The sequence below is a fragment of the Xenopus laevis genome, chromosome 3L (assembly GCF_017654675.1).
Source record: "Xenopus laevis strain J_2021 chromosome 3L, Xenopus_laevis_v10.1, whole genome shotgun sequence".
Lineage (NCBI taxonomy): Eukaryota > Metazoa > Chordata > Amphibia > Anura > Pipidae > Xenopus > Xenopus laevis.
The window spans coordinates 66,531,275-66,554,010 of NC_054375.1; the positions used below are offsets into that span (position 1 = coordinate 66,531,275).

Genomic DNA, 22,736 nt, shown 5'->3' on the forward strand with positions numbered 1-22,736 from the left:
TCGACTTCGATTCGAACGTTTCGAACGAAAAATCGTTCGACTATTCGACCATTCGATAGTCGAAGTACTTTCCCTTTAAAAAAAACTTCGACCCCCTACTTCGGCAGATAAAACCTACCGAAGTCAATGTTAGCCTATGGGGAAGGTCCCCATAGGTTTGCTAACCTTTTTTTGATCGAAGGATTTTCCTTCGATCGTTGGATTAAAATCCTTCGAATCGTTCGATTCGAAGGATTTAATCGTTCGATCGAACGAAAAATCCTTCGATCGATCGAACGAACGTTTAGCGCTAAATCCTTCGACTTCGATATTCGAAGTCGAAGGATTTCAATTCGAGGGTCGAATTTCGAAGTATTTTTAACTTCGAAATTCGACCCTTAATGAATCTTCCCCTAAATGTTTAGGTTAGTGTGTGCTACATTCACATAATGATTATTAATTTCCTGGATAGCAGCCTTAATTGGTTTGGAAATGGTTTTCAGAATATAGACTTGCCAGGATGTTATATGACCTTGTTTGGGTAATCCTTTGGTGTACAAAAATGCACAGTTAATGAAGGTGCAAAAAACTTTAAACATTTCAGGAAGGAACATTAGAACTTGGACTTTCATTGAGTTCATGTTCAGTTTGTGAACAGTTTATCCACATATGATAAAATTTGCAAGAACTCTCCATGGATTTTTTTTAATTCCTATTGTTTGGGGTTCTGTCCAAGATCTTCTAGTCTGATGTACTTCTTTCCTTTCTCCTGCATCCAGCCAGAGAGATTTCTTAAAGGATTTATGACAGTTTGGCATACAGACTACAAGTGTTGCATGATCACTGGGAAATCTTTATTTTTATCTTTTTGAACTTAAGTGCAAAATAAGCTTTTTAACTTTCATATGGGTGTGCTCCCTGGACGCATTAAAATGCAACTTTGTGCCATGTCTTTTCCACTAATGTGTAGATAATATGAACCAAAAAGGTTGATAGATTAGAACTCTATGAATACTTTGAAGGGAGGTGGTCAGTATTCCCTATTACTTCAATTCATTTGATGATGCTAGCAGTCACCACTGGAGTGGCCAATGTCCTCAGTAGACCTGCACCCACAAATGCTAAGTGCACTATTACAATTTCTACTGGGAAATGGGGAGAAGCTCAGTTTCATAGTTCGTCACTATAAAAGTAGCCCGTGAGATGACCTTGGTGATTGTACAAAGTGACTAAAAATCAAAAGGAGATTGCAGTGATCCTACTTGGCAAATTCCAATAAAATGTTTTATAGTACTCAACAAATCACAAAGGTTAAACAATCCAACTAAATATAATTCCCTAGTAAAGAATAAACAATACAGTTCGCCGATTGTCTTGTACCCTTCACATCTTGTACTCCCACAACTTTAATACATATATAGTGAGAGCCCCATGCAGAAAAAATAGCTGATATGCTTCAATGGTTCTTATAAAATGAGAAAAAGATAAAGCAAAGTATATGTGTGCTCATATCCACACACTGTTAACTACTCACAGTGTAGCATCTTACTTATAATGTATATTTCCCATTTACTGTTGATAGTGGTTTTAGTCATAATTAGTACATGTAACATAATAGAGAAGAGGGAAAACTGCATAAAGGGGTCACTATGAAAGCGACAATTTGTTCTTTACTTGCCCTGCAGCAAGTCACTGGTCTTTGCACTACAGCAGTGATCCCCAACCAGTAGCTCGCGAGCAACATGTTGCTCTCCAACCCCTTGGATGTTGCTCCCAGGGGCCTCAAAGCAGGTGCTTATTTTTGAATTCCAGGCTTGGAGGTGAGTTTTATTGCATTAAAACCAGGTGCACTGCCAAACAGAGCCTCAATGTAGGTTGACAATCCACATAGGGGCTACTAAATGACCAATCACAGCCCTTATTTGGTACTCCAGAAACATTTTTCATGCTTGTGTTGCTCCCCAACTCCTTTTACTTCTGAATGTTGCTCACGGGTTGTAAAGGTTGGGGATCCCTGCACTACAGAATGGAGTGAAGGACTGTGCTTTCCCCTTTAGCACCAAGGAATGCCCATTAGTGTTCTAACATTTGTTTTTTACTTCTTTGTTCTCCATTAAAGCAACAGACATTTTACATTTTTGCCATAACCTCTAGTTAGCTATATTTATTGAGCTTATGTGTAGAGTATGGTACAAGGCTCTGATTCAGGGAATTGAATGACACAAAGCAGCGCAGTTCAGATTAAATATAACTGTTCACTGTGAAGCCAAAGCCAGAGATGTTCTTTTCCATTTTATTATGAATGTGAAACAACCTTGTGTTTTGAGTTAAATTTTGCAGTTACCAAAAACAGAACCTTTTTAACTCTGAACACAAAATGCTAAATGGTGTAGAAAGGCTGTTTGCCAAAGCAAAACAAGTTGGCCCAACGATATACTGAATCACTCACTGAATAAATTCAAGTTGTTGTAGGAAAATGTTGATTCAGTGTAATTATGGTGACATTTAAGGAGAGGTTCACATTCTTCCTCCAATAACTTAACCAGAATAGTATAGTGGTGCTAGGCCCCTGGATGTATGGCAACGTCCCATCAACAATTTAAAAAAATAAACCGCACAGCACTTTTGGAGGGTGTCAAAGGGAGTTATGGTTATATACTAGCACAATAAATGGGGTAGGTGACCCTGCCTAACTTTAAGGGGCCTACATATCATGTTGTGTAAAACATTCCAGAAAGACTCACCAGTGACCAATCAGCATTTAAATTTCAAAAGCCACCTACAAGTTCGAAAATAAATGCAAATATCTGATTGGCAACATCACTGATATTTTTTTTCTCCAATGTGTTACACAGCATGATAAATAGGCCCACGAGTGTTGTGCAGTCCCATTTTCTGCATTTAAATTGGGAGGGGGTCATTCTTCCTTTTAATAAAGCACTGACAATGCCCCATCTAAAAATATAATGTGCATTTTTGGTCTCCAAAGGGATATTTCCAGAAAAAAAAGTCTAGAGAAGAGTGACAAAGTTGAATTTCAGTTATGAGGAATGATTGTTGAGTTTCGACTGCTAACGCTGGAGAAGGGGCCGTTAAAGGACCAGTAACATACAAAAAAATTAAAAAATTTGTTTGCAAATTTAAAGTTAAAATTTGCAAAGTCTTTATTAAGAAATAACTTACAGATTCTCCAATTATGCTCCTCTTCAGAAACGGCGACAAGGCAACGATCTATCATGCGGTGCTCAATTTCTCCTCCCTGCCTTCTATAGGAGATAGCCAAGGAGGAGAAATCAAGTGCCGTGCGATGGATAGTCACCCTGTCGCCGTTTCTGAAGAGGAGTGCAAGCAGAGAATCGGTAAGTTATTTCTTAATAAAGGCTTTGGGAATTTAAAGATAAATGTGTACTGGTGGGTTTTTTTTTCGTTTTGTAGAAACGATTTTTTTTTTTATGTTACTGGTCTTTTAAAGGGATTGTTCACCTTCAAACAACTAATTGGTTTCAGATAGTTCACCAGCAATAATGACTTTTTCCAATTATGTTCTCTTTTCTATGTGTCACCGTTTTTCTAATATTGAAGTGTAAAGTGTAATTTTTCACCTTCGAAAGCAGCTCTGGGGGGGTTGCTGACCCTGTAAACTGTTCTAAATTGATATATTTAGTTGCTACATCTTTGTCCCTGCTGAGCAGAATCCCTGGGTTTCAGTACAGGCAGCTGTTGGAATTGATACAATAGTTACTAATACTCCAGAGATGCTGCTGAGAAATGTATCAACTAAATGTTGCAAAATTGTAACAGTTTAGAATCTGCACCTGAATTACTGAGCTGCCAGACTCAAACCTTCGTTCCCTATTCCTCCCTAATCCGACTCAAACACCAGAGACAACAACATTCAACTTTAAACTTAGATTTTGAAAAAACAGTAAAAAATAAATAATGGAAAGTAATTGTTAAAGGTATTTATTTCTGGGTAATAATCTGAAGAATACTGAACTGAAAAAAGTGTTTCGAAGGTGAACAACCCCTTTAAGGGGAGATATGATACTTATATAAATATATATAAAAATATTGAAATGGACCACACAACAAATTTTCTAATGTTTTATGCTTTATTAACACGTAGATCCTTCCAGCAGACAAGATTCAGATGAGAAAAAAGGAGCCTCAAACTCAAAATGCAAAAAGGGTTTTTTTCCAGCAAGAGTTGTGAAGCTGTGGAATGGAATGCGGCCTTAAAGGGGGTTTATTATATTTTTTAAACACATTTGTCTTTCAAATCCCTCAAAGTTATTGAAATGAAAATAATTTTGGTCAGTTTAACAAAATATTCCAAGGAAAATATACTGCCTACTAAATATATACATTTTATATAATGCTCCCTTTCTATACTTTATCTGGCAAATCAAGAGAAAAATATACCAAGAAAAATATTATTCCAAATGTAATAACACTTCAGTTTATAGTGCAACTTTCATAAGTCATTTCTAACACATTTTATTAATATGTTGGTGAAGCTTATACATAATGGATTTGAAATGTCATTTATAGACAAGAAAAAAAGTTGCACATCCCATGAATGTCTCCTTAAAATGCATCATATTACATCATATTGTAAAAGGTTTTGAAAATATATATTGTAGTGTTGTAAAACCTAGTTATTCTATTAAAAAGTAGCACTAACAGTAAGGGGGTTATTAACTAAAACTCTAATTTATCTAATAGTTTTATTAAACCAATCTCGACCAATCTCCCATCCATGATTTGATTTTATTTATCAATAAAATAACTCAAAAAAAGTTGAGTTGGGAAAAAACTCGATAAAATCCAGTGAAAACCCGCACCATACAAATTTTTTGGATTTGATACCTGAATCTCTCATTTTTTTCGGGTTATTGTCCAAAAAACTCAAATCAGACAAAACCCAGTGCAGATCTGATATCTTTAAATTGTAAAAGGGACATCTTCCATTGACTTATACGTGACCTTGAGAGGTTTGGGATGGGATGGAAAAATTTGTTTTTGCCCCAAAAAATACTGGTTTATTAAATAACACCTAAATATGTAGCCTTACAGAACATTTGTTTTTTTAGATGGGGTCAGTGACCCCTATTTGAAAGTTGTAAAGATTAAAGAGATACTGTCATAGGAAAATATTTTTTTTCAAAATGAATCCGTTAATAGTGCTGCTCCAGCAGAATTCTGCACTGAAATCAATTTCTCAAAAGAGCAAACAGATTTTTTTATATTCAATTTTGAAATCTGACATGGGACTAGACATATTGTTAATTTCCCAGCTGCCCCAAGTCATGTGACTTGTGCTCTGATAAACTTCAATCACTCTTTTCTGCTGTACTGCAAGTTGGAGTGATATCTACCCCCTCCCCCCCAGCAGCCAAACAAGGTAACCAGATAGCAGCTCCCTAACACAAGATAACAGCTGCCTAGTAGATCTAAGAACAGCACTCAATAGTAAAAACCCATGTCCCACTGAGACACATTCAGTTACATTGAGAAGGAAAAACAGCAGCCTGCCAGAAAGCATTTCTCTCCTAACGTGCAGGCATAAGTCACATGACCAGGGGCAGCTGGGAAATTGACAAAATGTCTAGCCCCATGTCAGATTTCAAAATTGAATATAAAAAAATCTGTTTGCTCTTTTGAGAAATGGATTTCAGTGCAGAATTCTGCTGGAGTAGCACTATTAACTGGTGCATTTTGAAAAAAACATGTTTTCCGATGACAGGATCCCTTTAAGAAAAAGGCAAAGCCACACCTTTCAATATATTTAAAGGAGCAGGAAAGGTTAAGTTACTGGGGAGTTATCAAATGTTAGGCACCCCCAGTGACGATAATCACTTACCTGATACCCCAGGCCAATGCTCCTGTTAGCAGAAACCTGCACTGGCCTGGGGTACTTCTGCAATACTCATAAATGTGTACAATACAGCTTCACCCAGCAGGCAGGCCACAAGTTAAAATCCCAACAGGATTCTGTGGTCAGAACTTTAGTTAAAAAAGGCTGCAGCAGAAATCATCACTTTATTAACACCTTAGAATTATAACTTCTACCTAGACAGCAGTGGAAATAAGCTAGTAAACAAAGGGAACATAGTGAACATCGGGGCTGATTTACATCAAAAAAGTACTAAACTCCTGGAGAGCAGCGGTCCATGCAACCAACCAGAAATTTGCTTTAATTTTCTAACTGGTAGTAAACCGATTAAGGGTGAGGGTGAATGTTAAGATTTGTCACCCACGATTAAATCAGTGCTTCCATGGGCAACAAAAACATCCAAAAAAGGTATTCCATAGCTTAACATATAGGGGCAATTTACCACCACAGAAAAATGCAAACCACCCAGCTCTAATCTCCCATTTTGATAAATGTGCCCCTAAAATCGCAATATGTAAAACCTATTACTCTCTGCGATCTGCCTTAATCACAGGAAATGTAAAAGTAGTAATTTCCTGCGATTGTGCCGGAGTGCCACGAGTAATATGTTTTATTGGTGGCAACCTTAATGTTATGCAATGAAAAGTATTTTTTGAGAGATTTTTTCCAGATTTAACCACAGGCGACAATTCCTACTGTGTGCCCCTAAAGCAAATTACTGATTATTCTTTGGTGTTAATCCAGTTAACGAGAGGATCAGCAACGTTATAGCCCTGTTTCCAGAAGCGCTGGAGTTTCCCACATGGACATTAGTCTTCAACATTGTTTAGCACAAGTATCATAAGTAATCTGAATTTGTATTCAGCATGAGTTACCAACAATGGCTAATTTACAATAACTACACACAATGCTAAGCACAAAAGTGAGTGCACAATTGTACCTATTAAAACAGCATACACCTGTTTTGTTGTATAGCTCTACCTAACACCTGGCTAGAACAGTGTAGGGCTTCCTTTTCATGTTCCGACTTCAATCCTTCTATATTGTGCCACTTTAATCATTGGCAAAGGAAGTTCCTGGAAGTGCTTAAGTGCTGTCCCCATGCCACACTTTCCCTCATATGCTCTAGTTGTATCCAATTGCTTAAAATTTCTTATTTTTTATTTTTTTTGCACTTCCAGTATTTGGCTCACTGATGCCTGCAATTTTTTGGGGATTTTGGTAAATATTGTTGTATTGTGGGTAAAATAAAAATTAGCATTCTGGGATATTTTGAATGCTTGAGGAGGCTGATGATCTTTGTAATATAGGGTCCAATTTATAAAGCATTGATGCAGTAATGCTTTCTATTTTGCTTATTGTGCGTCACTAGTTTACATCAATGTTTTAAATGTATATTTATAAACCAGCAAAAGTATGTCTCATATTCAAAGAGAGGTGGAAGTAGGTGATGATGTACTAATGAAGGTTTAGTCAAAGCAGTAACATGGTAATGAAATCCCATTATTTCAATAGCATTTTAATGATTACTGCAAAATGATCGATGGCTCTCAAAACATCACTCAGAACTTCTCAAAACATGTCCAAAAGAAGTTCTTTATCCTACAATGGGAAATCATAGGATTTGCCCAGGTCTGCAAAATATATACAAGGATATTCTAGGAATAGGCCAAAGTAAGTCTAACCCCTTAAGAAAAGCACAATAAATGTATCTAAAAAATGAAACACTTCTGTCAAAGCTTTACAAATAGTTCATGGTGGAAAAATGCAATATTTTCAAACATCACAGTTTTATAAATATTCTCCATGTGATGCCACACCCTTAGAGATAAAGGGATAAATTTGAAATAATGGATAATCGGTGCCTCGTCCACATATTTATTAAGAACACAGATCATACTTATTTTCAAATAAAACTCAAAATACTATAGGCAGTAAATAAGTGACACTGCTTGGAATAAAAATCCCATCTATTTTTAGAGTTCCTCAAGATTTTAGAATGTTTTGTTGTGTATGTCACAGCCTAGCCTCATTTAGATTAAACCAGAAACACACTATATGGTCAATAGTATCCAGACAACTGCCTAGCTAACATTTCATTACAAAACCCAAAGCACTTATATGAAGTTGGTCCTGGCTTTGATGCTATAACAGTCTCTACTCTTCTGAGAAGGTTTTCCAATAACAGGCCAGATTCAGTGAGAAAAGGGTTTATCATGTGAAACTCATGGACGAGATTCAATTTGAGTTGCAATTTAAATTGAGAAGACTTATCCTCTAATTGAATCTCATCTATGAGTTTTCACGGGATAAACCATGAGATAACTTTTTCTCACTGAATTGAATCTAGCCCCTTGTTAGAACATTGTTAGTGAGATCTGCTTCCATTCAACAATAAGAACATTATAAAGGTTGAACATTGAAGTTGGGGATCAATAGGGCACACAGTAGATACTCCAAACTACAATACATCTAACAGATGTTAGGTTGGTTTGACGGCACAGCTCTATGCAGGTCAATCAAGTTCTTTCATTCCCATTTCAGCCCATTCTTTAAGGACATACAGTATATATTTTTTTTATAACAATTTTTGCAGTTTTACATATCATTTCTTATGGGAACGTAAAGGGAGAGGGAAATAAAAGAGGGAATGAAGAAGAGTAGAGAGAAGGAGTACTAACATTGCTCTTTATTAAAGTAAGTCATGTATTAGATTATGCATTTAGTCCAGATTTTGTTACTGAGATTTCTTGTACATATTTTGTGCAGTTTTCTTTTTGTTTTCTCCTTATGACCTGAGCTGGTATTGGGTGAATGTTCTTTCATATAATTGAATGCGTTCTGCTTCCTTTATTGTTTCTTTTTGTGTTGGTAGTGTACTTTTTTTCCAGTTTTTAGCTAGTAGGCTCCTGTCTGCTAGAAGTATTTGCATAGTTATTTTTTTGGAGCTTTTGTCCCCTTGGTGGATGTCCTGGCCAAGTAAAGCCAATGAAGGTTGAAGACTTGAAGTGTAATATGTATGTATGTATATTTTTATTTGTATAGCACTCCTTGAGGGCAAAGCACTGTACAGCAAAACAATAAATTAAAAGTAACAAACAAGGGGTCATTGAAATAAAAAGCAACAGTAAGTGCATCATTTAAAATACAAAACCAATTAAGTGCTCACTGTCAAGGAGACAAAAGGCTGGAGGACCCTACCCGTAGGGCTTACAGTGGGAGGGTAACAGACAGACACTATTCGGAGGGCTATTAAAGTACTGTAGGTTACAGTTTGTATGTATGTTCGTGGCTTTCCCTATAAGTCAGTTAACACATTCCCAGAATTTTTTTGCAATTGGGCATGTCCACCATATGTGCAACAGGATACCCACCTCCTGCTGACATCTGCAGCAAAGGTTCGGTGAGTTGGGAAAGGCTTTGTGTATCTTTTTCTTTATACCATCTGCACATGAGCTTGATAGTTAGTTCATGGTGGTTAAGCGCTCTAGAAAACTTAGATGGTCGCATAAAGAGGCGGTGCCATAAATCCATGTTTAGTGGTATTTGTAGATCTTCCTGTCATCTTTCCATTGCTACTAAGGGTTTTTCTGTGTTTTTTTCCAGTAGTAAGTTGTAAATAATTGTGGTTCCTTTTTTCCTTCCTGTGGATGCCCAGCACTTAAGTTCAAATCTGGTCGGCTGATGTACCCCTATCCATTTGTTCGTTTGGAGATAGTGTTGTACCCTTCAATATGTGTAGAGTTGGGCGTCTGGTAGTTTATATTATTATGTGGTGGAAAAGCAACACCTCCTTCCCTTTGTGTGCCAGTCCCGGGTCCATTTGCACGTGTGCCCTGACCCGTTGCATGTTTCCCGGTGTCAGCAGGGGTCTCCTGCTTTACTAAAAATCGTTTTTTTAAAGCAATCCCAAGGCTCCTGATTAAAAGTCACTCATGCAAACCTATCTTTTTCAATTCTTGAGGAACTGTTGCTTTAAAATAAAACTCAGCAGTAAGGGGCAGATTTATCGAGGGTCGAATTTCGAAGTTGAAAATATTTCGAAATTCAAACCATCGAATTGAATTACTTCGACTTCGAATATCAAAGTGGAAGTTTTTTTCATCGAATTTGGCCATTTGCAGTTGAAGTAAAATCAATTTCAAACCCATAGGCTAACATAGCACTTTGGCAGGTTTAATTTGGCAAAGTATTGAATTCGACGTTTTTTTAAAGAGACAATACTTCGATTATCAAATGGTTGAATATTCAAACTATTTTACTTCGAATCGAATTCGAAGTCCAATTCGTAGTATCCTATTCGATGGTCGAAGTATCCAAAAAATTACTTTGTATTTCGAATTTTTTTACTTTGAAAATGACCTCGAATTCACTTCGACCCTTGATAAATCTGCCCCTTAGTGTTCAATCTGAATCTATGCAATGTTTATGTAGAGGGGTTGTTACTAGAGGCCTGACAATTGGCTGGCACACCAGCTTTAATATTCTTCAGCCACATGCATTCCAAACTAAAGTCCTTTGGCACCTATATTAATTCACATATTCTGTTTAACACTGAGACTGATATGTACAGTGGAGGGAGAGATGAAGGGGCCGATTCACCAAGGGTCGAATATCGAGGGTTAATTAACCCTCGATATTCGACTTGGAATTAAAATCCTTCGTCTTCAAATATCGAAGTCGAAGGATTTTAGCGCAAATAGTTCGATTGAACGATCAAAGGAATAATCCTTCGATCGAATGATTAAATCCTTCGAGTCGAAGGTCGAAGTAGCCCATTCGACGGTCGAAGTAGCCCAAAAAACACTTCGAAATTCGAAGTTTTTTTACTTCGAATCCTTCAGTCGAAGTTAGTGAATCGGCCTCCAAGTGTCATACATGTGTAATTATCCCCTGCAATAACAATGGGCTGAGCCCAACCCAGTTACCTGTTAGTGTTTTGGACACTGTTCATTTTTGGGTGAAAATGCCCAAAAGCGCAACTCCCCTTTGCTGCCAGTGGTACATGAGCTGTAGCTGTAGTTTGGCTGCCACAACAAGCAGAAGTAATAGAAAATGGCCTGTGTGTCTGCAAATACTAGTCAGTAGCGCTAATGCAGTGCAAAGTTACAAGGCAGGTGTAAGGAATAGAACACTGGCTTTGGCTAACCGAGAATGAAGAGGTTTTCGTTATGCGCTTTACTATAGAGCTGCTGTGTCTGTGTCAGGTATAAAGTGCAAGTGTACGAGTCCGACTCCGGTGCCAGGGAAGTCTCCCCTCTCCGCGCGCAGCACAAGCTCCTCTAATAAGTCGAGACGTGACGTCACCAAGCGCGCAGCCTTTTGAGCTCTTTAAAGCAGCGTGAGATGCTCCGGGCAGCAAAGTGAAGGAAGAAGCACAGAGAGAGTGAGAGAGAGAAGGAGCAGCAGTACTAGCAGCGATTGTGCAGCAGAGTTTCGTGCGCGCACCTCCGATATCTTATATCGACCCACCCCCCGCTCACCCCATACTCTCCAGTGTTACCCCCCGAGGGGCGATGCAGTTTAGTCTGTCCCATTAGAGCAGCGCCGCGCACACTATCCGGGATCTGATCGGCACCATGGACACCTCCAGGACCAGCTTGTTCTTGTGCTCGGTGCTGTACAGCTTGCAATTGGTCGGCTCTGCTCGGCCGGGGAAACAGCATAGAAGCTGCCCGACTCCATGTGAGTGCGAACAGGACGGGATGTTGGTGAGAGTGGACTGCTCGGACCGGGGGCTCACTGGGCTGCCCAGGAACATCAGCATCTTCACGTCTTACCTGTAAGTACAGCCGGCGGCTCCGGGCAGCATAATTATACTGGGACAGGTGAAATCCAGTACCTGCGCCCAATACATGATCCAGGTATACGCAGGATAGCAGTTCTCTGATGGTAGGGCATATGCTGATATATTGCACTAAGTCCTACAAAGTGTGACAGCATTGGCATGTTCATGATCAGTGCTGAGCTGTTAACTTGAATGTTCACTCTTCATCCTGCCAGCTCACTTGCACTGCTGCCTCTGCTTACCTTGCACTCTCAATGCACCTAGATCACTTCTACTCTTCTTATACACCTGGGGATCTATATGTCCAGTAGCTCATACCATCTTTATGCCTGACTTATTGCATATCTAACCCGCAGCTGTGCCTCTGTAGCTGAACTACACATTTAGTGCAGCAGCTGGAGGTGGGCACACTAGGCATGACTTATATAATGGGACATAAACCTGATTTTGCTTGTATGTCAGAGAACTTACTAAATCATCAGTGGAAACTTGTTTAAATTCTCCAGCGACAGGAGAGGATAATTGTTTCTTATACGTTAAAATAAATTGTTTGACTTATACCGAGATGCCGCTTGAAGGTGGTTTATTTATATTAAATCCAATAACAGACCCGTCAGCTGGTGCTTGTTTTTAACAAGAGAGGTTTCATATTTTGCACAATGACTAGAGAGTAAATTGAGTTCTATCAGATTTATACCTTTACTTCTCCAGTCACTGGTTATGCTTTGCTGTAAATCCCTTCTTATTTTTGTATGTAGCAACAATAAAAGCACTAAAGTGGCACCTGTATAAACAAAAGGAATTCTATTGTAAGCTGTGGGGAAGCAAATCTATAAGTCTCATTTACCTGCAGAAAGGACTGCTCTGGAGAGCCACACAGTCATTACTTAACACAGCTGTTGGCTTTACTACCCAGGTATTTGCTAGTACTCCTATTGGCTATGGACCTTAACACCCTTTCCTACTTTCCAGTTTATATAAACAACATCATCAACTTAATCTGTGATTTTAGATGGCGTCGTTTCCTTTCAGATAGATTCTAGCAAGTTTACTACTGTTTACTGCTGAGCGGTTTAGCCATTATTGTTCAAACATAGCTTCAAAGGGAGAGTGATTAACCAGTTCTGCTGATTATTTAACACTCCACAAGCAATGTTATCGCAAAAGGGGCTGATTTATATCACGCTTGGGATAATGTGGCTGTCCATTCCTCACTCCAAAAAGTTCTTAGTTAATAAAGCTATTATTATTTTTATGGAAACAATGAAACTAAGGTGGACTTTTCTGGCACTAATGAACCTGTCGCTTTGTTGATGTTTTACTGCAGGGCAACAACCATTACAATTAACGTTAATGTAAATGTTTATCAACACGGCTGCCCGCTTGCTGTGACATTCTTGACTGCTCTGTTAGCGATTCCTCAATAAGGATAATATTGCATTTAACTGGCTGCATATCTAATGTATCATAGATGCGTTGAAATCCTGAAAAGGTCCTTTTAGGATCAGACCTTTTTGGATGTCCCTGTAAGATAGTTTGTATATATATAGAGAGAGAGAGAGAGAGAGAGAGAGAGAGAGGGAAGGAAATACTGTTTGGCATTGGCACCAAAGGCATAATTCTAAATCTACAAGGCATATTTACTACACAACAGCTGCCCCAGTAGGTCAGGGATAGGATCACAAAGCAGATTCAGGAGGAGTGTTTGATTAAACTAGGAACTGGTCAGTCACATCAAGAGCAGTTTTGCTATAAATCAAGAGATCAGAGAGTAAAATAAATAGGCAAAAGCCCATGTGTAAATCAAGTACCAGTCAGTCCCCAAAATCAGGAAGATACGTGCTGTATGGACCACTTGGATAATTTAGCTTGTCACAGTTAAAGGGGGCACGTACTGCATAAGTTACTGATCATCGGTCAAGTTCACTAGCAGCCCCAGTGTAAATAAAGAGGCCATGCACAAATCAAAAATAGTCACATTTTCCACATTCAAGTATTTCTGCAATGATAATGACTCAGGATTTAGTGATTGTTGGCTGTTTGTGAACTATTTAAATGCCTCTTACTTTGGACATATTTGATATTTTGGGGGGCAGAGTTGCATACACTTATATTTATATATATTATAGGGTTATTCTTGTGGGGTTGTGCCTTTTGATTTGTGTTTATGCTTTTATCAGTAAAGGTTATTTATGGAATGTGAGCTGCCAAATAAATAAACATGAAAATGGACGAGAGTATGAGGGATGTAAAGGGTAATATTGTCTTGCTGTTAATATGTTCTTAATGACTTTAGCAAAACCAACTTCAAAATGTTAAAGTGATGTATGTACATGCCATTTATACTTATCCAGAATAAAAAAAGAGACCTAGAGGTATATATACTCTGCACAAAATACTTTATAAAATACTTCCACACCCAATTCAATTGTAAAGGCTTTGTTGGGGGGGGTTAAGATAATTTATAAGAAATTGTATTTACATTGACCAGTTATGTTGACTGCTAAGTAAATGATTAAAGTTTCTTCTCTACCCATCATCCTCAGAAACCAAAGTACTGTAGCATGACAGTTTGCTATACGACTGTAGATCCCGGGTGTGTGCTCATGAGACTGGTCTGTGAGCTGCACTATGGTGTCTCCTTGCCAGGGTTATATAAAGTGAGGCAAGAGGAAACATTGATTAGAGCTGCAACGTGTTTATCTGTACCTTTGGTTTATTGAACAAGGCTTTGAACTGTGGAAGTAATATTTAACTGAGTTAGGAAGAACAAAGGCTGAATTGAATGTGCAGTGCTGTAAATCTGGCGGGAAATAAGACCTGTATTTAGGAAATGCAAACTCGGTTGTGAAATCTATCAATCTGTGGCAACAACTGGGCACTATCAACTTACCAAGTTCCAGTACCTATTGTTATATTTTTTAAGTAAATAAGGCTTTTACCATTGGTTCAGATGCAATGTAACTATAGCTCCTAGCATGCTTTAGAACAGGAATAACCACTGACTCTCCAGAGAATGCAGAGTTTACCCTCCCAATATATCTTGAAAAACTCCCATAATTTGCTAGAGAAATCCTGGGAGTTGGATGCTATAAATCAGCATTCATATGCCTTAACAATCAGGAGGAAGACCAAGTGGCTTATGTAATAAAAGTGCCAAATTCCCACCATGTCTAGTAACTTATAGCAACTGATCAGTTATATAGGGAATATAAAATAAATTTGCAAAGAGAAAAACAATTCGTACCAATAAGAATAAAGATTCGCATTTCGCCATGTAACATTCTTCCTTAAACTGTTATTGCATTGCGCACTTTTAATAAAGTGTAATCTTTTGGTGCCAACATAACTTTTAAAGGAAGAAGTTTTATTACATTCACTGCACATTGGCAAAAACTATAAATTTTGCAATATTTCTTCCACTGTCGGAAAAGGGCGCTAAACAGTTTCCGGGTTTGCAAAAGTCATATTAAATCTGCATAAAGGAAAATTTGTTCGCGCAAAGGCATAACTTTTTGCATTGCTATTAGTTTTTCTGTTACCGAATTTTATTACATTCCCCCTATAATCTTTTAACAGGTTACCAGGAAATGCAACTTGTTGTTTGGTTGCTGTTGTTTACTAGACTCAAACTTTGATTGTATTATCCCCATATTTCTGCATTATGTTTGTTGTTGCCCACCAGTATATACTGTAAGTTCAGTAAACTACTTTGTAAAGGTTTATTTGAGGAGCTGTAACTTTGTTGTCTTCAGTAGTTTTCTTTCACTCACACCCATAAAGCAGCACATAGAATTGAACTTAACATTTAGTAATATATTTCAGCTAGTGTGAAAGTTTCCCTTCAGGAGCCAATTGTTATGTAATTCCAAGGAGCCATGATATCAGAATGTCTTAAAACGCTCAAACTGATAACTAGCAGACGTAGAAGAATTGGAATTTTTATTTGGTGAAACATGAAGATACACAGAATATTGAATGCATCATCACCATAATTTCCATTCCCTTTATCCTAAAAAATAAACCTTGCTCTTTTGATTCCATCCCCCTTCATATATTGTTTAAATCTCTTTTTCACTTTTATTTGTTCAAGTTTTGTTAAAAGTCAAATACACTTTTTGGAAAAGTGTTCTGTATTGTGCATTTTTGGCCAGCAGATACAGGCTGAGGGTTTTCACTGCCATTTCTACTGTTTTATTTTGCCATCAGTGCAAATGGAACTGCAGTGATTTCCAGTTATTTGCCAGTACTGAGTAGCAGCAAGCCCCAGGAATGATGGAGATTTGTTACTGTAACCCCCGCACCTAATGAATGCAAAGAGAATATTTGCTGCGTGAATACATCAGAGGTTTTCAGATCCTGAGTTCAAGGTCCCCTTTGACGTTAAATAATTGTTCTGCCTCCCACCTTACCTAAAAGCAAACCCACAGGTTTATGAATATATGGTTTTAACAGTCATTTCGGTATGGTTACAATATTATTTAATTATAACCCAGTAGTATCTAAACCAATATGCATTTCATCCCTTGTTTTCATGCCACATAGGGAGGGGGTTAGTGACAGCGTTTGAGGGCCATGGGGCTATATAAATCAGACTGAAAACAAGAAAGGGTTAAAGTAACATCTCAAGTACCTTAATCTTATGATTACAGGTCAGGATTATGTTTGAGCTGTTGGTATTTATTCAGTCTTGCACCTACCCTTGTTTTTTCAGTTACAAAATAACTAAATCACAATGTACATAGCTAGCACTATACAAACAGCGTTATATATACATATATGCAAAGAGACTTCAGCAGGAACCAGCCTGTCACACTTGCACACATAGTAGATCATTTGTATAAGGGCTGTCCAGGGTGGGCCAAGGATCAGATGAGGCCCGCCAAGGTTTTTTTTCCCATGCCAGCACACGAAAAACATGGACTGTGCAATGTGACATAATTTTACTATAATCTAGATAACCCTTTGATGTATAAGATATTCAGCCTCTATTTACAAACATTTGAAAAACAATGACCTACAATATATTCAGGACAGCAAGCAACCTGTACTTTATTTTCATTTGAACTCTTCTGCAATAGAATCTTGCTGCCAGTCCCCGTCCCCCCTCCACTGTGCCTCACACACATACACACACACACACACACACACTCACAAAAACAAGAGTTTGTATGTTCTCTCCATGTCTGCATGTTTTTTTCTTGCTAATCTGGTTCCCTCCTACACTCAAAAACATAGCAGGTTAATTGGTTCCTGATAACATTGACCTTACTGTGTGTGAATATGATAGGGACTAAAGCTGGCCATACATGAACAGATCTGCTCATCTGGTAACATCGCACAAACGAGCGGATGTTTTACCGATTTGCCCACCACCTGGAGGGCTATATTGCGGTAATCTGAACATTCGGCCAAAGGGCCGAACTATTGGATTACAACGAGGAGGAATGGGCTCCGGTGGGTCGGTTGACTGAAAATTTAAACCTTCCCGATCGATATCGTGGCCAGATATCGATCGGGAAGACCCTTTGGAAGCCCCCATACACGGGCAGATCAATTGCCGATATCAGCAAGGACTGATGTAAATGATGTATAATCTTTGTAAAGCACTACATAAATGTGTCTGTGCTATATAAATTACAGATTATAAATAAATAATAAATAAACCCAATTCTCCCCCTTTTCCTTATTGTTTTCACTTACTCAGTGGTCTGGTTCACTAACCAAGACTGTTACCTTATCCTTCATTAGGAAGTTCATTTCTAAGTACTCATTCTCTTGGGATCCATAGGCTGTCTGCCATCCCTGTGGGAAGGGAAGGGGAGTGGAGCGGAGGTAAGGATGCTCCACTGTTCCCAGCATGACTGGAAGTGCCATTTCCACATAGACTGGTTACCAGTCCATATACTATATTCAGGTTTGGATCCTGAGCTGTTTATTATATTAAAGTCTGCTACAATTTGCTGAATACACAACGAGAGGTCTGCAGTTTTTCTGCCTTGTGCTGTTTCTCAAACGCCACTGGACACTACCCTTGAGATCTTAAGTGCAATCAGGCTGTCAGCTCCCTGCCTTCATGCATGTGTGGTCGCTGCTAGCATCCTATTTAAATGCTGTGTGTTTGTTTTGATTCCCTAATCCTACAGTTCTGTACTTTTTTTTCTTTTACTGAACAACTTTGAAAAGTCCAGATGCTGTGGCTTCTTGTTTATGCAGGGTTGTTTCATTTCTCCCCTTTTTCAATGGGAGCTCAGATGAGCTGGTACAAAGCCTAAGGAGGGCTTTCATTAGTCAGGACAAGAAAAACAGTAGGCAGAGTAAATATGAGAGTAAATAAGAGACCTTTACTTACAAATGGATCAAAGTGCTTTAAAGATACTCAGGTGTCTCTATAGACATTCTTCTTTCCTAAAGGTATATTATAGCTGCCATGTAAGCTTGTATAAATATGCCAAACAGCTTTTGTAACACTGAAATGATTTGCTGTCTCTACCTGTACTATTTTAGATATAGTATTGCAAGCAGTACAGGAATAAACATTTAAAACAATCTGTGACACCACTTAAATAATGAAATATGCGATTCAGTTTGCAGATTGATATCTATTGTGGTGTCTAAGTGACAATCAGCGTCAATTTGCATCTTTATTGATAAGGTTTCAAAGTAATGTCTTGCAGGAATTATGATTACTTTCTGAAAAACATGCTCTGAGCCTGCTTTTAATTCTCTTGGATATTTCTCCCCCAGGAGACAAATTCACTTTCAAACAAGTCTTATTAAAGAGACAATTTACTGTTTTTACGAAACCGACATGTTGTAGAACTCTTCCAACTAATTAAAATAAGGGAACTGCTATGTCTAGGACATGCTACATTGAAAAGTTATTGCATCAGATGTTTTGCCTGCAGTAGAATTTTATTCTTTGGAATTGCCTCCCAACTATATACAGTCGGTGACAAAAAGTCAATTGATTTTATATATATATATATAGCGAAAAAATACCGCACTCAATAGGCTCAGTTAGAAGATAGAAAAACAAACGAAAGTCCAACGTTTCGATCACATCATAGTGATCTTCCTAAGGGGAAAAAAACTAACCCCGAGAAAGAAAACTATGATGTGATCGAAACATTGGACTTTCTTTTGTTTTTCTATTAAAATCAGTTATTCTAACTGAGCCTGTTGAATGCAGTTTTTTTTCTCTATTTTGATATATTCACAGTCCACAGTATATATATATATATCCTGGAAAAAGGCGAGCATTCACAGGTCTTAAGATGCAAAAAAATCGGGGCTGCAGCATTATAGGTTGGACAATCCTGCTAGGCATCATCACCTAGCGATGGCCCATAAGCGGTACCCAAATACACGGATTTCTCTATAACCACAAGAGAATCCTTCTCCATTCCTAAGAGGGAACACACTGTCTTTCTCTAATGTTGACCAGTAAAACCTGACAGGACAGTGGACCTCCAAATTTGCATTACCTGTGCTGCTGCACCTGCAATAACATCAGCATATAAAAAGAGATTCCTACCTTAAAGGATATCAGGTGCAGATTAATAACCAAAGCCTGCAGCATTTTATGAATCACATGAAGCTGACACTGGGATTAGTAGAGGTGAAACTGTAAATCAGTTCCTTTCCTTGTGTAGTTAACAATCACTAACAAGACAATCCCTCAGACTGAATGTAGATGAAAGTTTCTATACTATCATAAAAATACCCCTTTATTAGCATTAGTATTTTTCTCCAGTATGGGAAAATGAGGTACCAGGTAATAGGGAAAAATAGACAAATATATTCAATAGTCTACACTATAAATAAATTGTTGACTTGCTTTTTTGTCTTGTAGTCTGTAATGTTTAGACTTAGAATATCTAGCTGTAAGTGGAGGAGGAACTCTTGTGTGTATACTATCTCCCCCCCCCCACCAATGGAGAGGGCAAAATGGAATGGATCACCTTTGCACAAAATATTGTACTCTGCATTTGTATCAGCATTCAACTGAACTTTTTGTTATAAATCCAACCTGATATAAAACAGCACAATACAATGAGTATATGGTACATTTGAAGGTCTACAAGAGAAAACATATACATGTCTGGGAAAGCTGAAACATCTCCTGTAAAGCTGGTTTTCTTTAACATTCTATCACACGTGAATGCTGAATAACCTTATTGGAGGTCCGATGGCCGACATTGCTTGTTTGTGTTGGAAGGAAATTTGTTGTATTCCATGTTTTAAATATCACTCATTCCCAAACAAACATCGCCTGCCTCACTTTTTTTTCCAGAAAGTAGATGGTGGTCAGATTCAGTTTTTCCAAAATAATCTGTTTCTACTCGCTGGAAGAATGTATCTGCGTTACTTAGAATTTAGCACCAAACCCAAAATAGAATCAGTCTTTGTCACTGAAATGGAAACTGACAGCACAAATTCTTCAGAGCCTTGTGTGACTTTCAGAGGCATCAAATCTTAAAAGCATCAACGGGCAGATTATTTAACCTCTTCAGTCCGACATGGTGCTGCACAACTATATAACTTTTCCCCCGGAGTAGCATTTCATTCTGTTACCCATCTAAAGCTTTTGCACATTGGATTTTATTGCAACCGGTCCTTATTGCACAGGTATGCTAAAGTAGACAGGCTTGATGTAATTTTATTTAACTTTTTAGGTTATTACCTTCAAATTATTACCTTCAAATTATTACCAGGACACATAAGGGGCACACACACCCTTTAGTGCTCATGCCATGCACGTGCACCCTCATGTTCTCTGCACTTTGCCCTGAGCGCTGGATGGAAAGATCAATAATTCACATGCTGCATGGCTGCTCAGATACATGCTACAGGTTATATCAGCCATACTCCATGAATACATTGTCCCATCTTTTCCAGGACAGTCCTGAATTTCAGAAAACGCTAGGGCTTATTTATGTCCATAAGTGCAGTTGCGCTCACGCAAATTTCCCTGCAGTCAGTGGTGTGTAGAACCCCATTAATTAAAGGTACTCACATCAAAATGTGCTCCTCTGCCTTCCTGAATTGAGCACTGCCATACCTGATGCAGAGCAACTCTGGAGCTACCACAACCATCAGACCTGGTGGTAGCTCCAGGGTTCGTTCCCTCAGTGCCCTGCCTCAATGGGCATACATGTGTCTAAGTAATTACGCTCAAGCACCAATTGCACTGTGAACACCACAAATACAACACCAATCATTCATCTAAACCATTCAGCACAATTGTGTCAATTTGCGACAGAGTGCCATCGCAAGTTATGCTCTTAAAATAAGTCATACAAATAGGTTCACAGAATCTTATCGGGCATTACTCAATATAGGAAGTCTCACTGTGACATCTATTATGTTCTATCCACGCCTTTTAGAGCCCTGTTCTTTGTGCAACAGCAGGCTCAAATTCTATGTTCTGCCAAAGTGTGCTTTAAGCTGCTTTTTGTTTGTATATTTTCCTCCGGAGCTCACGGTATTCATAGTAAGTTGCATAATCATTTACTTTGTAGTATTTCCATGTGCCTGCTAAGAGTAAGGAGAGGCTCGGCAGGGTTATTGATCATACTTCTAAATTCAGAGATTACTGTTAATGAATGACAATTTATTGCCTTGTAGAAAACAGCTTTTTTTTCAGATGGCATTGCAACAGTACAGCTTTTTTCTTTTCTTGCATGCTTTTGAGAGTTGCTGCCATAGCACTAATGTGTTGAATGTTTGAAATAAATGAAATGAATTCTTCCTGACCTTGTGCAGAAAACTGTCATACTGCTATGTGTATATTATTTCACAAAGGGCAAGCATATTATTATATTTCTAACAACTGTCCAATTAAAAAGCACATGCCTAAAAATATGTCCACCAAGGCATGGAGCTGAAATGTTTTTTTTTATTTATTTGTTTTAGTCTTGCTTTTTTATTTTGATTATTCTGTTGTTCTCTAAACTTCACCATTACCTAAACTTTTTTAATGTCTTTCATTTTTATGGTTGCCCAAAACTCTACCCCATATTTAAAAATAGAGCCTACACAAATGATCTATACACAGAATTATGAAACAAAAATTAAATTAGATGGCTGGAAACCTAGTGTTCCAGGTGGAATTGTTTCAAGCAAGTACAGCCTGAATAGAGCTTCGCAGAGATGGATACTCTGCATTTTAGCAGGTACAAAAGGGGTGTTGCCTTTATATGGATGGCAGTCTCAAATCATATTTTTAATTCACACTAGGGATGTCTTTGGTATCGTATAGTATCATACGATACTATATCTTAGATTCAGGCAACATGAATGCTGCAGGTGAGTCCAGATCATTATGAGGTATGGAAATATTCATCATTCAAGCCATTTCCCTAAAAGTGAGAGCATTTGGATAAAAAAGGTGGAAACTATTTTTTTGTCTATATAGGGACACCCACCAATTACTTGCAACAGGGTTGCAACAGGGTTTTGCTCTGTAGAAAGCTTGGGTGGCTTGGGGGAAGATATAGGGATACGTTATTATAAGTATTACTTACCGGATACATATTCAATCCACATGCTCTAAATGAAATTAGTAATCCTTGTAGATACATGCTGCACACTGTAGCGGTTTTTGAGTAACCATGAAGGTTGTATCTAAATACATTGGTAATTAACCATGCAGGATACTGATTTTATGTTCGGTTTTAAAGAGGTGATTTATCAACCCATTTAGAAAGGCCCTCTCTTTCATTTTTTTAAACTAATACAAAGCTGTTCATAAAATAGGACATTTCCAAGCCTGGAGCTTTTTGATATTTTTGCTTGTATATTTTAATGTAAGGAATTCAAAAAAAAAAAAGAAAAATCTCTGCTAGATAATGAAACTTTTTTTTATTTTTTATAATTACTATATATTTATTGGCAGTTGAGAATTGTAGTAAATAAGCCAAGAAAAGTCTTGAGACGGTTAGTTTATTTGGCAAATTGGGACTCAGATATACTTTTGTTAAGGTTTTGGGGAGTAAGATTTATTCTTGGCTCTAGATGTAGATTCCTTTTATATGCAAATCCCTCTATCCTTTGATCTTTTTAATACCT

General features: G+C 38.0%; 1 protein-coding gene across 1 annotated transcript in view; it reads left to right on the forward strand.

Moving 5' to 3' along the window:
* The first annotated feature begins 11,309 nt into the window (after positions 1-11,309).
* lgr5.L (leucine-rich repeat containing G protein-coupled receptor 5 L homeolog) overlaps positions 11,310-22,736 on the forward strand; it is a 110,940-nt gene continuing 99,513 nt past the window's right edge. The window contains 1 exon segment of the mRNA NM_001199223.1: positions 11,310-11,657. Within this exon segment, the coding sequence (NP_001186152.1) occupies positions 11,455-11,657 (203 nt within the window). The 5' untranslated portion in view covers positions 11,310-11,454.